General features: G+C 39.5%; 1 protein-coding gene across 1 annotated transcript; it reads left to right on the forward strand.

Moving 5' to 3' along the window:
• Window positions 1-1,779: 1,779 nt before the first annotated feature.
• On the forward strand, window positions 1,780-14,583 carry LOC136849798 (uncharacterized). The gene is made up of 11 exons (XM_067123224.1): window positions 1,780-1,868; window positions 4,018-4,178; window positions 5,089-5,296; window positions 5,772-5,974; window positions 6,514-6,635; window positions 6,957-7,140; window positions 10,699-10,845; window positions 11,124-11,249; window positions 11,379-11,606; window positions 13,770-13,935; window positions 14,088-14,583. Exons 2-11 carry the CDS (start codon window positions 4,044-4,046, stop codon window positions 14,222-14,224), a joined length of 1,656 nt encoding a protein of 551 aa, XP_066979325.1. The 5' UTR covers window positions 1,780-1,868; window positions 4,018-4,043; the 3' UTR covers window positions 14,225-14,583.
• The last annotated feature ends 1,216 nt before the right edge of the window (window positions 14,584-15,799 follow it).

Here is a 15,799-nt window from a genome sequence, read left to right on the forward strand (position 1 = left end):
CATTCTCTTGTCACTTTTCCCCAACTCTCAGATGATATCTTAGGCTCTCGGCCACAACACTACACAATGTCTCTGTACGCATTAAAATGGTCACAATTAGAATCTTCCAGATTAAAGGTCAAATACTTATCATAAGATAAGGTTGCAAATATCCTTAGTCCTATTTCACATGCATTTCTGGTGGATTTCCCTTTGTTCCGTGCTGGAGCATAGGGTTCCAGTGCAATTCACTAGAAAGCTTCCTAGCCATGTTCAAACATAGGATGTTTTGAGGAGGGTTAAGAGGTCAACATCTGTGCCAAAAGGGTATCATCGAAGAGTCCAGGGGTACTCGATTCTTTATAACTACTTAAAGATCGAAGTGAGAAAGAAAAAAATAAATAAATAAACCTGAAAATCTTAAAAAGGTATCATCAGCCTTTCATGGAGTTTATTCTTCTACCACTGGCACCAGTGAGATCTGACTCCCAAATGTCCACTCCCTACCTTATCCTACAGGGGATGGCACCAACACAGGGTGGCTCAAGTGTACAGTAAGCTAAGAATGCAGTCATCCCCACCCTAATCATATTATGGGAAAACCTGGCAGAAAGCTGAAAGTCCTATCCCCAGAACCATACCACCCTTGGAATCCACGGACCAGCTCTGAAGAATACTTCCGCCCTAAAGGTAACAATGTGAATAATCCCATTAAAATCCCTCAGGTCCAAACATTATCAGGTAGCTGCTGGTCCTACTATAGTTCCCACTAATAGCTTCATATATAAACCCCAGGCCCAGCTATGATACTTTTTCCTATTTATCAGGTCAAATAAATTTTACCAAAAGTGGAAAATTCCACAAGACTTAACCCAAATTAATAAGTAATAATATATAGGACTCTGACTCTAACCCGCAAACAAATTCCAGATATTCAAGAGCCCCCCTCACCACGTCAAGCTGTTCCCAAGTCGAGGGGCAGAGCATGGTCAGATCCCACCTTCAACCAAGTTTGTCTTGGAAAATCAGATCTAAATGTGCCTCTAAAAAATCAAGCCATTTTCTTGTTTTTCGAGGGTAAACCAGCCAGCAGTCCTGATCACATTGTTGGATCTCTCATTACTGTTATTTGATATCACTTATTCTTAAGAAGCCGCACTGAAGTCTGCTACAGAGTTAGCAGCAATATAGAACCTTGTTTCCATACTGAACAGCACAAGGAGTGACAGAACCTCTAAATCATCTATTAAAGAAGGTTTAATTGTGTATGATATGTGTTATACAGACGTCTGCAGGAAAATGCAAGCTAGTTGAAATGAAACTGTAACTAAATGGCAATACAGCAGGAATTAACAGAAGTCCCATGCTATTAATATCATCATCATAACTGCCTCAAACGTCTTCAGATTCAAAGGGCTTCTGCGAAATTCTGCCAATCACTGCTATCCTGTACTTTATCTTCCACAAATCTCTACTCATTCCCAGCATCCCTTCTCATAGTTTTAATTTACCGTAAGTAGATTTTCGTTTTCTGGTGTCCACCAAAGCCCAAATGCACTGTTTTTTCCCAGGGGTTTGTGCAAATGATCATTAATAATCGACAAGTAAAACAGCAAACTCCAGCCCGTTGGTAAAACAAAATTACTAGAAAATTACCAAAATCATTAGTGAGTCAAGGACCAGAAAGTAAAATACCAAGGAAAGCTTGCACAAGAGTGGACGACAGGGTCATCTACGATTATCTTACAATCCGTGCCTATCACTAAGAGGTTGAGTAAGTGTATAGTCACTGCATGTACTATTCTACCCGCAACAGTGTTTGTGGAACCAAGGTCTAAAGAGTACGTTGTGTGGAGCGAGTGAGTGACGAGCATCCAGGTACCTTCTAGGTGGGTATAGGCAATTGCCAGTTCACCGTTGCAAAGGGGTAATGGTTCCACAGAACCGGAACTTGCATTGTTTTTATATATATTGATGAATGGGATTAGGCCTTAATCCGTACTTTAGTTTGTGAAAACGTTTGGCTTGTCAACATCACAGCGACTTTACGCCTGGCAACTGTGCGGGGTTGAAGTTCGTTGTGCGTTGATTAGGGTCTACAGTCTGTACCATAAGAACTGAAACTTCCCATTACCTCTTTTAAAAGACAGCAAAAAACGTTATTTTGGATTTATCTGTGATATTCGGGCTACGGTTTAACTGCAATCAAAGGACAGCCAAGAATTATAGCCAAATCGGTAGAGTAGAATATAGCATTTGAGCCAAAGGCCAAGTGCTGGGACCTATGAGGTCATTCAGCGCTAGAAGGGGAACTGATAGTAAGAGGGTTTGAAAGTTATAACAGGAGGAAAACCTCGCAATTTTTGCACTATGAAACAACTGTTAGAGAGGGTGGAAAGTCATATGGAAGACAGAGAATATGAACGGAGGTAAAGTAAAAGGAATGAAAGACGTTGCAACTAGAGGCCGAAGGGACACTGCAAAAGACCCTTAATTAGTGCCTACAGTGCACCACGTGAGGTGCACTGACGGAACAACTAAACAGAGCCGCCAGCGAGGAGGAAAACATTATCTTTCTTATATCGCTTGAGGGATGTTTAAAATTTATATGTTCAGTGACATACATTGTGCTTGTTATAAATTTGTGCTTGAAGAAGAATGCTCAACTGACGTCCATGGGCCTAAATGCTGTCAGATTTGTTTATCCATTTATTCATTAATTCATTTATGTAGCATATAACTGCGACCTTGAATCAGACAGCAGTGAACGCAGTGGCAGGTATGTGAACTGATTTATACTTAAGAATAATGCTTACTCATTACCGTTATCTGATGATAAATAATTTAATGATCTGAGCATCATTCACCGAATTACCCGATAATTTAACAAAAAAGGTAGAAGACTGAGCCTCAAGTCTTGAACACCGGCCGTGCCTACACAACAGCAACATGACGTAATACCAAAAACTCCATACTGCTGATTTAAGGAATAGAGATTTCGCAACGGTATTTTCCGGGGACAAAAATGTATTAGTATCAGACAAAGATTTAAAAGATGGCTAAGTGAAACTGAATGTAAACCCTCTCTCTCTCTCTCTCTCTCTCTCTCTCTCTCTCTCTCTCTCTCTCTCTGTCTGTCTCTCTCTCTCTCTCTTTTTAGTCGGTCATTTTGATTTCGTTTCACAGGAAACATTTAGATCTGGCTGAAATTGTTACACATTCAACTTGTGCAGTGATTAATCAACTATATATAAAACGATACTTTCAACTTGTGCAGTGACTAATCAACTATATATAAAACGATATCTCAAATCAAACCACAATCGTCAAAACAGATTACCGAGGGGCACATTGCATCATCAGCACAACCATTCTAACCTTAGGTGTTCCTACACATCACTTGACAACACAACCTCTAATTAGTTCCCAGCACGAAACCATAGTCTAAGACAGTAGGAAGATACCCAAAGTCAGATGCCGTGAAAAGTAAAAATAAAATAAAATAAACTGAATTAATTGAAAGTTGATTAGTGGAATTCATATCTTCAAAAGAAGATAAAGAAAACGCGTCATGATGCTATATCCTGTTACCAATCTTTTAACTTGTTTCTATATTATATATATATATATATATATATATATATATATATATATATATATATATATATATATATATATATATATATATATATATATATATATATATAATATATATATGTATATATATATTATATATATACATACATAAAATATATATTATATATGTATATATATACACAAATAATTGCACATATATATACACTCTTTCACTAATCTGTCTCCATTTAATCGGCATCCATTCTAAGATTCTGTACTGAAAAGGGGTCTGTCATTATTAGTAAGTACAATTAATCAACTGGACCTTAAAAGTGTATCTTATCTTCAATGTATCTGCATTTTGAAAGATCAAAAGTACAGACACAGAAGTTCATATGTCTTTTCCACTCTCAATCGAATGTTTTGAACTCGTTCATTTTCTCCTTCTTTTGCCATTTCCAGAACTCCCAGAAGAGGCAACACACAACATGGCGGCTAAAGGAAAAAATGGCCGAATCATCAAATGGAAAGGCGAAGTTCCCTTTCCGGAAATCCCAAACGCCAACTTCGCCTCCTTCATGTTGACTGCAATGTCCAAACATGGGGAAAATGACGCTGCTCTGGTTAGTATGGATAAGGGGCACGGCACACTAAGACAGGTCGGCTAGGCCATCTGGCTAGTACAGAGTACAGTTGGTAACATGTTGGCCCCGTAGTCTCGGGGACCAGCGTTCGCTCCCTGTCAAGGAGCGGATAGTCAGACTCTCTACTGGATGGTTACTGCCATGAGTGACGACATGGCGGGGGGTTGGAGTTACCCAGCTGACGTCAGCCCAAGAGGCAACAGTCTGTGGGAGGATTGACACCAATAACTTTAACTTTAACTTTAACAAGGGATTAATGATGTGTCACCCGTGTTGACCGCATAAACTGAGCCATGGCCCATGATTTACAGGTTGTAAACCAAGGACAGTTAAATAGTTAGTACTATTGTAAATATATAAAGGTTACTTGAGGACAGATTTCTTTTCATATATTGAATGTCTGAGGTATTCTAAGTAATCTTCATTACAGTTTACGTCAAGACATTGTTTAAAACAATAGAAATATAGAGTTCTTACCCTCACTATCGATAGAAAAATTAACCTAAAGTTGTAACATATGAGGTTGTATTTTCTAACATACTAACTTACACTGATCAACAATTACATTACTGGTGGACTACCATTAAAAGAAAATTAATATAAAACTAAATCTATTAATGCAAAGATGAAGGATGGTCAAATGTTTTGTTGCATGATGAGCCAGTAATTAGTCCTGCCTGCGATGAGCCCGTGATGTCATTGTCTGGCCGACCTTAGTAGGTACTGGGATAAGGTTTGCTGACTTGGTGTGTTTTACTATATTATAGGTTGGGGTAAGTTGCTGAGTCTTTTCAGATTTCAAGGGAGACAGGTAGAGCTTTTGCTTTTTTAAAGGTTAAACCTCACAGACTGTTACTTCCTTTACTGATGAAGGCCTCTGTCTCGGCAGGTAGATGGACAAACAGGTAAGACCTACACTTACGGTGATGTCCGACGCAACATACCCAAGATAAGAAACGGACTGACTGCTGCTGGAGTACGTCCGGGGGACAACGTCCTTTTAGGATGCAAGAATCCCATCGATATGCCCGTGGCCCTGTTATCCATTATTCTTGCTGAGGCCACTTGTGTTCTTGTCAATCCTGCTTCGACTAAAGGTGAGCATCGGTGAATGTTGCTTCACAATGTGCCTATGTCTGGTCATTTATAGGTCACTGTAACACATAGTAACTTCCACTTTGCTTCCTATAAACACTTTGTAACAGTCAAAATCGGATCTTTCATGAGAATTTAAGCTTCTCACTTTTCACCAGAAAAAAATTAAACACAGCAAACCCCATCCCTATCATAAGCTCAGAGCAGGTGTGCGTGTCAAAACTATTATTAGTAAAGTTATAACTTCTGCCACCATCTTGAATATCCAATTCGATTTTTTTATAGTAATCTTTGTCTCCATTTAATTTGTGTGTTCTACGATCCTTTGCTGAAACGGGGTCCATTGTTATTAATCAGCATAATTAATCATTTGGACCCTTGTACATAATATGTTTTCTCTTTCCTGTATCTGCAATTGGAAATAAGGCTAAAATTATAGACACAGACATTCATATGTTACAATTCTTACCTTTGCAGAGGAGCTGAAGCACATCATCGGCCTAAGTGAGTCTCGCTGGGTCATAGCACAGGACGAGAAGGTGTCACAGAAGGTGGAGGAAGCTTTCAAGGAACTGTCACCCAACGCTCTTCAGCAGCTCTGGGTAATGGATCAAACTACCCCAACCAGACCCTCCCTCAGTGACCTCATTTCCTCCACGGCACCTGAGCTTCAAAATAAGGTTAGGCGATTTTAGTTTACTAGACCAAATTTTTATACCTTAGACAACTTTTCACTTTAGTTAACTAGTCAATTTTTTTTACGTAATACACATTGTCACAGCAGTGTTATAGTATAAGTAAGCTTCTTCTCAAGTTGCTTCAAGTGTTAGTTCTTCTTTATTTGCAAAATGTGGAAACCATTTTGAGATATCACAATACTTCCGATGTAAGAATCTTTATTTATACAAGAATTTTAAGAAACAATTTTTTTTCAGACAAACATAATCCAAAGATATAGATTAGATGTGAACTAATATGTACATATTTTGAATCAGCATTCAACAGAGATGGCAGAGGTTGAGATTGTTTATGTTTATAGAGTAGTTTAGCAGCTGAATTAAGGCTCCGACATTTGGTGGGTGAAAAACTATGTTGCTACATTACACTTGAAATACATGCTTATGACTTCCCGCAGTAGCTCAAGTCGCTCTGCACATGTGTATACTGCTTACATCTAGACATTTGCTCTAGCCATGGTCAGTGAGAACTGTCATTTCAGAACAATACCTTTGATGCTGCCGCAACTGTTGCACTGATGCTCCTCTCATCTGGCACCACAGGTCTTCCTAAAGGTGTCATGCTTTCTCACCGCAACTTGATAACTACTCACATTCTAAGGGTGTAAGTAAATTCATGCCTCAATTGTAGCCATTAGATTACCAGCCCTCTGCCAGCACAAGCTCTTGCTCATACAAGCTGCCTTTAGCAAGTTTGAGCACACAAGAGTAAACAATAATTAAAAAGGCGTGAGTGTTCTAATGGGCTATGTTGTAGTTAGCATTCAGAATAACTGTTTATACCTGAATGAAAGCAAATGTACTAGCTATTTCCTCACAAGGATTCTAAAAAATTTCAGTTTAATACTATGCAAATATTCTGAGACAGAGACAGAGGAATCAGTCAGACTTAATTTTTTTCAGCCTTGGATTCTCTTCATCCCAGGTTTTCGGCAAGTCTCTCTCCACAGCGCAAAGTCAACATTTATAAATCAGTGTTAATAATCGTCCCCATGTATCACGTAATGGGTTATAACATAGTGATGAATACGTTATTCGACGGAGGGAAAGCGGTCATCCTCCCAAAGTTTACCCCAAAGGAATATTTCCAAGCCATCGAAAACCACAAGGTCAGCTTAGAGTGCTATTGATGAGTGCCACAAAACGACTTAAAACTGAAATCAAATAAGAGATACAGCGACCTAATCTACTTATTAGGTGACACCAAGTGTGATATGTGGAGTTTTCTTAAAAGAGTTTGTATATATTAGGATTTGCTAAAATACACGATTAAACATTATATATATATATATATATATATATATATATATATATATATATATATATATATATATATATATATATATATATATATATATATATATATATATTGATATGGGCATTCCTTGATTTTGAATGCACATACAAGCTCCATGATATAAAATAAAGTAAAATATTATGTAATTCAATCAGGACTCCATGAGTGGGAAAAACAGGAGTCATGAAAACACTTCCTGCCAATTAGCAATTCGCTACGGCACCCACTTTTGCTCCAGCAACTCCTCTCTCGCCCTTAATGTCCCTCCATTGTAGGTTCTTTGTCCACCTTTGTGCTGTCGTACGATTTCCATTTTTCAGCCAAACCTGCAACCTGGACGTCAACAGACACTAGCGAAGCCGGCAAAATCTATCCGTAATCGCCCAGGTTGACCTGACCTTTGAGAATGGGAAAAGGCAGGAGACTGGCAGCATATTAGGCCAGAGGTTAAGGATCATGCATCATTTCGTAGCAAGCCAGCAGTCAAGGCAGAATTCTTGTCAGTTGGTCCTCTGACCCCCCTTCCTTCCTCCTATAGTCAACTTTTGTTGCATCCACGGATCCAGCCCACCAAAGATCCCTTGTATTAAATTCAAAGTCTGGCACATCAAGACGTCTAATCCCCAAGACAAAGGTACAGTTGGATTTGGAATTCTTCGGCACACATTCTTTTACTATACTTCTATTGCTCTCTAATATTCACTCCCTTGCAATCTCCTTAGGAGCCTCAGCGAAGTGAGGTAACTTTTGCTTGTGTAATGTAAAACATAAGTGCTTATCCAGTTTGCATTTCATTTGTTCTTTGAATGATTCTCCCTCTCGGCCTTCAGCGTTCCCAAACATGAACGTTCTATTTGTTAAAGCAATCAAGTGATAGTGCGGTTCTGTATTACAGAGTAGGTGATCATGTTGCTCTGTATTGCCTGCTTCCATGGTGCCTCTTCCTCTCAACTATCAACTCTGAGAAGAGTCCTTCAAGATTTGAAATCGGAAATTTTATTTATTTATTGTATATCTGTTGCAAGATCCTGTCTAATTTTAACCTAATCTTAGAGGTTTTCTCAGTGCATATCTGAGTTGCTAGTGGCACCATATTGCTTTGTAAGTTAATGTAACTAAAGTGCCTGTGTATATTTCTTCTGATTTGTGTAATTATAATTTATTAGGTGAAACCTTGATTTTCTCTTAAGAACTAGTTAAATTATCTTGAAAGTGACCTCTATTAACCTGATTACAACTGTGGTCCCCCCTTGTTAGATGCATAATTATCTCAGGTAAGAGAAAGGTAGTACGTTGCAGGCCACACCTGTAAATATATATATATATATATATATATATATATATATATATATATATATATATATATATATATATATATATGTATATTGATATTATATTGATATGTACTGTATATGGTTGCATGCAATGGGAACTTACCTTGAAAACTGATTATATCTGACTCTTAGGCCAAGTCCAGTAAACATATGCAAAGGTGTAGGCTGAAGGCCTGCTTCAGAAGGCAGGGGAGAGGAAGTTTCAGGTAAACACTTAGGTTTTCACTTACATGAGTATATTTACATTAAATACATATCAGAAGAAATGAAGCGTGTATTTGGACAGGTAAACAGATCCCTGCTGTTTCCAAGGGAGTAACAAACAACTGGGGCATTTTCCCTGACGTAACTCAAAAGGGCCACTTCAAAGGGGCACCGCAGAGGTAGGGAAGCAGGGGTTATACCACTGCGCACACAAGATGATGCTCAGATCCACAGCAGGTAACTCCTATCTGTAACTGGAATACACCTGGTTACGTAGGTGTATTGGAAGCATAATAAAGGAATCGAGGGCGTGCACGGAAGGTGGCTAAAAAAGGTCCTCAATTCTGGTGACTCTAATTACAAACAATAAACAAATAATTCACTTCACTGTAAGTTATCGTTACGTTAACGCAATTTAAAGTAATACAGGTCTCACTGTGGTATACCACTTTAGAAAGGAAACAGGAAAAAACAGTAGAAGGCTCATAGATGCGTGACTGACTTAAGAACCTTAGTCTCTTTAGATTACCTTTGCCAAGAGATGGCTTACTCGTCCCCAGGGTGAGGGGCTGATGGTGGAGGGTAGCATTAAGGGCTTCACTACAAAAGGGGCAGCTTAAGGAGCAGAGTGGAGGACCAAGTGTTCTGGGATAGGTCCAACGTCTTCTGAGGAAGGTCAGGCCTTCACTCATCCTTTTAAGCCCTCGTAAGGATTACGTCGCTGTTCATTCCAGACGGTGCTACTGTCATTCGCCTGGTGTCCCGTTTTTTATGCGATCCGCATGTGGGGCATGTGGTCATTCAACCAGGTGTTCAAGATGGCACCCAGCACGTGGTCCACTGCTAGGCGTGGCACCACTTTCTCTTTTTGGCCTTCTTCCTCTGCTGGCTTTGCCTGCCTCAGGTGGGATTATCGTTCTCTGGATGACTCAGCACCTGAAATCAAGGACTTTCGGCAGTCTCTAGGGTAAGGAAGAATTAAAGGGTTTCTCACACAGGGTAGTAGTGAGGAGATGAATTAGGGACGAATTTCCACCCACAACTAACTTTAAGATAAAAGCAATAAATGAGCCTGATTTCTAGGAAAGTTAAATTATTCTCATTGCAAAAAGTAAGTATAGCTTAGTTTTACTTCAGACCAGTGAGCTGATGAACAGCTCTCCTAGGGCTGGCCTCGGAAGGATTAGACTTATTTTACGTGGCTAAGAACCAATTGGTTACTTAGCAACGGGACCTACAGCTATTGTGGAACCGGAACCACATTATAGCGAGAAATGAATTTCTATCACCAGAAATAAATTCCTCTAACTCTTCATCAGCCGGCCGGGGAACTGAACTACGGCCCATCGAGTGACAGTCCGCAGCTCTACCGGCTCACCCAACGAAGAGCTAATATTCTCATTGCAAGTTACGTTACATTCGTACTTGGAGGATGAGGTGGCATGTGCTAGGTTTACCTCCTGACAATATTTGTGTGTGTGTGTGTGTGTGTGTGTAATGTTGTCAGTAGATTCTCAATTACTGTTCTGTTTAAACTCCAGTCGTTAGAAAATATTGAAGTTTATTCACATTTAAAATACTCTAATCCATCTTTTCATCAACACTTCTATGTGTCTATAAATCCATAAATTTGTAACTATACATTTTTGCTTTCCTCTGCATTTGCCAATTTCCTTTTAATTAGTCTTTCCAATCTAACTTTAGCAAATTTTGAATGTTTCACGATTTATCTCACAGAGTACTTGACTATGTCTATACAGTAATTGTAAAATGTAATGCTTATGCATTATAGATGAAGAAGTATGATTCCACAAGAACAGTAATTCCCACAGGTAACCTTCTCCCCTGTTGTCCCATACATCTTGCGCTTTCTAGAAACCTCTCCCATCATGAAGAACTACGATCTTTCATCGCTCATCACGTTCCTAACAGGTTCTGAACCTGTATCAGCAAGTACACTGAAAAACATAGCTAAAAAGGTGAGAAGTAGAGGGCTACCATTATTCAGTTCCGGTCTGTTATGAATTTATTTTGTTTAATTGTCACTTTTCTATGTAAATTGTACTATCTATAATTCATACAGTACTTAGAAACCAAATATGCGCCTACTACTATTACTGATCCATAAATTTTTAGTACATTTAAAAATACTATTGAAGGTAACCATTTGTCTTCACTGCTATCTTATCTGACAATATATACTAAATTTCGCACATGAACATATTAATCCAGAATCTGATCCATCTTTCACCTGCAGAGTGGACGCATGCCTATACAAGGCTGGGGAATGAGTGAAAGTAGTGGCATAGGATGTGGTAACTCCAGTGAGACGTATAGCAGAGAAGGCTGCATCGGAAAGTTTGCGCCGTTTTTCCAAGCAAAGGTGAAAATATGTTGTGCCTGACATGACAAACTTTTTGTTCTTCTAGGTTAGAATCAAGTGGTATCTCACAGCATACAGTGCTTCTTTAGCAGTTACAAGATAAATAGAATTATGTGTTATTTTTTCAAGGTTATTGATCTTGAAACTGGGGAAATGTTGGGAGAAGGACAGGAAGGAGAGTTATGTGTAAGAGGACCTTCAGTCATGTTAGGTTACGCCAATAACCCCAAGGCCACAGCTGAGACCATCGACCCTGAAGGGTGGCTCCACACAGGTGACCTTGTGTACTTCGATGAAGAGGACAACTTTTATATCACGGGGAGGATCAAGGACCTTATCAAGGTCAAAGGATATCAGGTGAGATATCATCAGCAGTGCAGAGTCCTCTGATTTTATTTCTCTTGAAGAAATGTTCAAGTAAGGTACCTATTAAAATGTAAGGATTACAGCTGCACTTTACTCAACAAATTCTTTTTAAACATGATTGAAGTGTAACAAATTAACATATAATTCTTTGATAGGCTAATTACTAAGGCCCATCACTTTTGCAAATTAGGCTGGAATGCTATGTTTTAAAATCATGTGTCTGTGTATATGCTAGGAGAGTATCTTAAGAATGGCTGAACTGGCTCTCGTGGCATTAGAGCGACATACAGTGGCACCTTGACTTAATGGACCTCGACTTAACGGATTTCGTTACTTAGTGGACTCGCTGGTATATGCTAAATAAAGTAAAATTATTTTTAACTTAGTGGAAAGTCCAGTAATTATGATAGGGTTATGGATGGTGGATTGAGTGTGCCCAAGCAGACGACCTCTCGTCATCGGTGGCTAATCCACTAAGTATGCTAGGGGTACCGGACAGTGAAAAAACGAATACAGTATATGAACACGACGAAGACTTTCCTGTTTGAGCTTCTGAAGGTGGACAGTGAACGAACGAAAGTGGGTATGCCTATGTTAGTGGACAATGAAAGATCTCGCGCGCACACACACACACACACACACACACACACACACACACACACACACACCCACACGACAAAACTTTCCTTTTTGTTCCTGGAGGGTGGAAAGTCAACAAACGCACGCACACACATGACGGAAGATTTCCTGTTTGAGCCTGTGACCGTGGGTCCTTTGTTTCCAAGGTAACTGACCCAGCATGCCCGGCTGTTTGTATGCTTCATTCGGCCAGTTGTCTGCCCAGTGATGAAACTTTGCTCTGTTATCAACTCGATCTTTTTCTGTTTGTATTTGAAAGAAGTATGTGCGGTTATTTATCTCGTAAAAATGCCTTACTAAAATGTACAATATGATGACATAATTTAATGAACTTATAGTAAGTACAATGTTATATTTACGCATAATTTTTTAAGTGAGAGCATCACTGTTCTTCTCAGTTACGTGGCTAGAAATGCTGACATAACTGGTTAAATAAAGTGCAACTGCATGCAATCACTACAACAGTGATGCAAAAGTATTGTTGTACTGTATGTACAGTAATATTTTCTGCCTATGTGAGCTTGTTTTGGTACGCAGACCTGCTTCATGTTGGAAACAACTGAGACCTCTCTCTCTCTCTCTCTCTCTCTCTCTCTCTCTCTCGTACATTATTTTTATTGACTGTGAGGTACTGAACGCAGTACAGCACTTGCTGTCCTTAATACAATACACTAATGTAGTGTTCAACATTTTTCAAGATATTCAAGATATTCGCACACGTAAGCATCGCGTTAGGGAGGGACTATGCACTTAAATGTGTTTGCTTGCCTTTTGTATGCTCTCTCTCTCTCTCTCTCTCTCTCTCTCTCTTTTGTAAAGAATCTGAGACTATTCTTAAAAAGAAACAATGTTCTTTTTATATACTGTATAGGATTTGTATCAAGTATTCTACTATACGCACATATCTTGCAAGCATAAGCAGGTACAGTTATGGACACGTATGGGTATTTAAAAGCAAATGAGTTTGCAGATATATCTCTAAATTCGAGTGTTGCGTAATTCAGTATTTAAAATTGAATGATAATTATAAAATACTAGTTAGGATAGGCTGTAAAGTGCTATATATGGAAATACACCACACTTTAAGCTAAGGGAGTTGGCCCCATGGTACCCGATCGTGTAGGTCATGGCCAGTCTTCGTTACTTAGCAGATTTCTTTACTTAGCGGATTTCGTTACTTTCGCTGAAGTGCCACTGAACTTATAACTGTCTTGATATGATTAACCTTCGAGGAAAAATCGGTTCAGATTTGACGATTTGTTGCAATGCAAATTATCAGCTTTGAACTGATTTCTCCCAAAATTTAATCATCACAGTTAAAGTACATATTCCAAAGTAGAGTCAGTTCTTCCACACCATAATGTTTCCATAACACAATAATATGAAAATGAACAAATTTCTTACCTCAAGGCTAGGTACTGTATATTCGTTACTAAGGTATTAAACAACGCAAAGAATTCCAACGCGAAAGCTGACGAAGGGATGCTCAAGGACTAGCAATTTCTGCCGTTCCAGGTGGCTCCGGCAGAGCTCGAGAACATCATCAAGAAAATGGAAGGCGTGAGAGATGTAGCCGTGGCGGGGATACCCGACGACCGCTTAGGCGAAGTGCCGAGGGCCTGGGTTGTGCCAGGGACTGACGTTGTCTTAGACACGAAGGCTATTATCGAGAACGTTGCAGGTACTGACGAACTGACAGTTTCTTGTTAGCAGTGTAGACAATATCCAGATTTGCTTCGTTGTATTTTTTTTTTTATTTCATATTACAAAATGTTTGTCTCCTATATGATTCGCGGTAGCGATTATTTGAAGAGTCCTATTTCTTCATCCTAGCCCAAGTGATGCCCTACAAGCAACTGGCCGGAGGAGTCGAGGTCGTCCATTCCATCCCGAGGAACCACATTGGCAAGGTGCTCCGGAGGCAGCTCCGAAAGTCTTACGAGGATAAACCCAAAAAGTCTAAGCTGTGAATCGGTTGCGAAGGAGGAATGTCCCTTACCGTTTTGAATAGCTTCTTGAAACAACGGCGCTTATTTGTAAAATGAACTTACGCAATCTACAGAGGGGGTTCCCGTAATAATAGTAAAAATAGCAGCAATCAAGACGATAACATATGAATAGCATACTGCCTTCATATCCTGTATAAATGTAGCAAACAACGATCGATTCCTAACTACAATTTTCCTTTTCTTACCAATTAATGAACTGCTGTATCTGTATTTCCTTAAAATAACAACAAACATATACTTTCCGGTTAGAATGGGCGTACTGTTTGAATATAAAATATGCATTATGAGTTCAGGTCAAGTAATAAATTTACGAAAATGAATATGACCTTTATTCACTTCAACTTCTCTCAACCCATATGACAAATAAAAAAATAAATCTTGTGGCTACAACAAAATAAGAGTAAATGAAGGCATAATTTGTGGCACTTGATAGATTCATAATTATTCTGTGCAAACCTTCAGTGCAAAGACGATAATATCTTGAATGACAAAAACTGAGTTTTGCAAAAGGGACAAATGTTTTAGTTCAAAATACATCATGAGGATCCTTCAACTACAGAAACTACTTCGTGTCCTCAAGTTGGATGTCGGTGAACCTACGTTTGCACTTGTGTCATCAAATCAGTAAATAAATAAAACCCCAATATTTGCATGAGTTCTTCACGTTAGGGAATGAAGTAAATGAAACCACATTACACGTTGGAATGTGCGTGAAAACAAAAAGAAAGGAAAGACGACACTGAATCTCGAATGAAAAAACACTCGAACGAAAGAGAGAGAGAGAGAGAGAGAGAGAGAGAGAGAGAGAGAGAGAGAGAGAGAGAGAGAGAGAGAAATTATTACAAAAGTGAAATCCTGAACCAGTGTTCAAGATGATACAATTAAAGCAGTATTTGACTCCCTCCTGAAGTTCCAAAGGATGAAAACCTACAAAAAATTACTAATTCAAAGTTCCACTACACACAGAACGCACAGGAGGAATCTACCGCACAAGGCACAGCCTCCCCAGTATTACGGGCGTTGGGAACATCTGCCGGCATCTTTGTCATAGAAATATCGGGCTCAGGAACACCAGACAAAGCTGGCGCTGCCTGAGGAGAGGTGGAAGTGTCACACACACAACTGGTGCAACCTACGAAGTGTCAGGAGCACCGGCCGGAGTTGGTGCAGGCTCCAGAAAGACAGAAACACCAGATAAAGCTTAAGCAGCCTCCAAAGAGGTAGGAGTGTCAGCTACAGCTGGTGCAGGCTCCAGAGAGACCAACACACCACGTGTAACTGATGAGGTCTCCAGAGAGCTGGGAGTGCCAGGCATATCTGGCATGGCCTCCGAAGAGACAGGACTGCCTGAGACAACTGGCACAACCTCCGAAGAGGCAGGAGCACATATCACCCGTTCTTATGGAGCCGCATGGATGTCTGCTACCGAGTTAGCAGCAATCTAGAACCTTTTTTCTGTATTGAACAGCATTAGGGGTGACACAGAAACTCAAAATCAATCGCCTAATTAAAGAAGACTTAATTGTGTATGAGATA

The sequence above is a fragment of the Macrobrachium rosenbergii genome, chromosome 21, assembly GCF_040412425.1.
Source record: "Macrobrachium rosenbergii isolate ZJJX-2024 chromosome 21, ASM4041242v1, whole genome shotgun sequence".
NCBI classification, from domain to species: Eukaryota; Metazoa; Arthropoda; class Malacostraca; order Decapoda; family Palaemonidae; genus Macrobrachium; species Macrobrachium rosenbergii.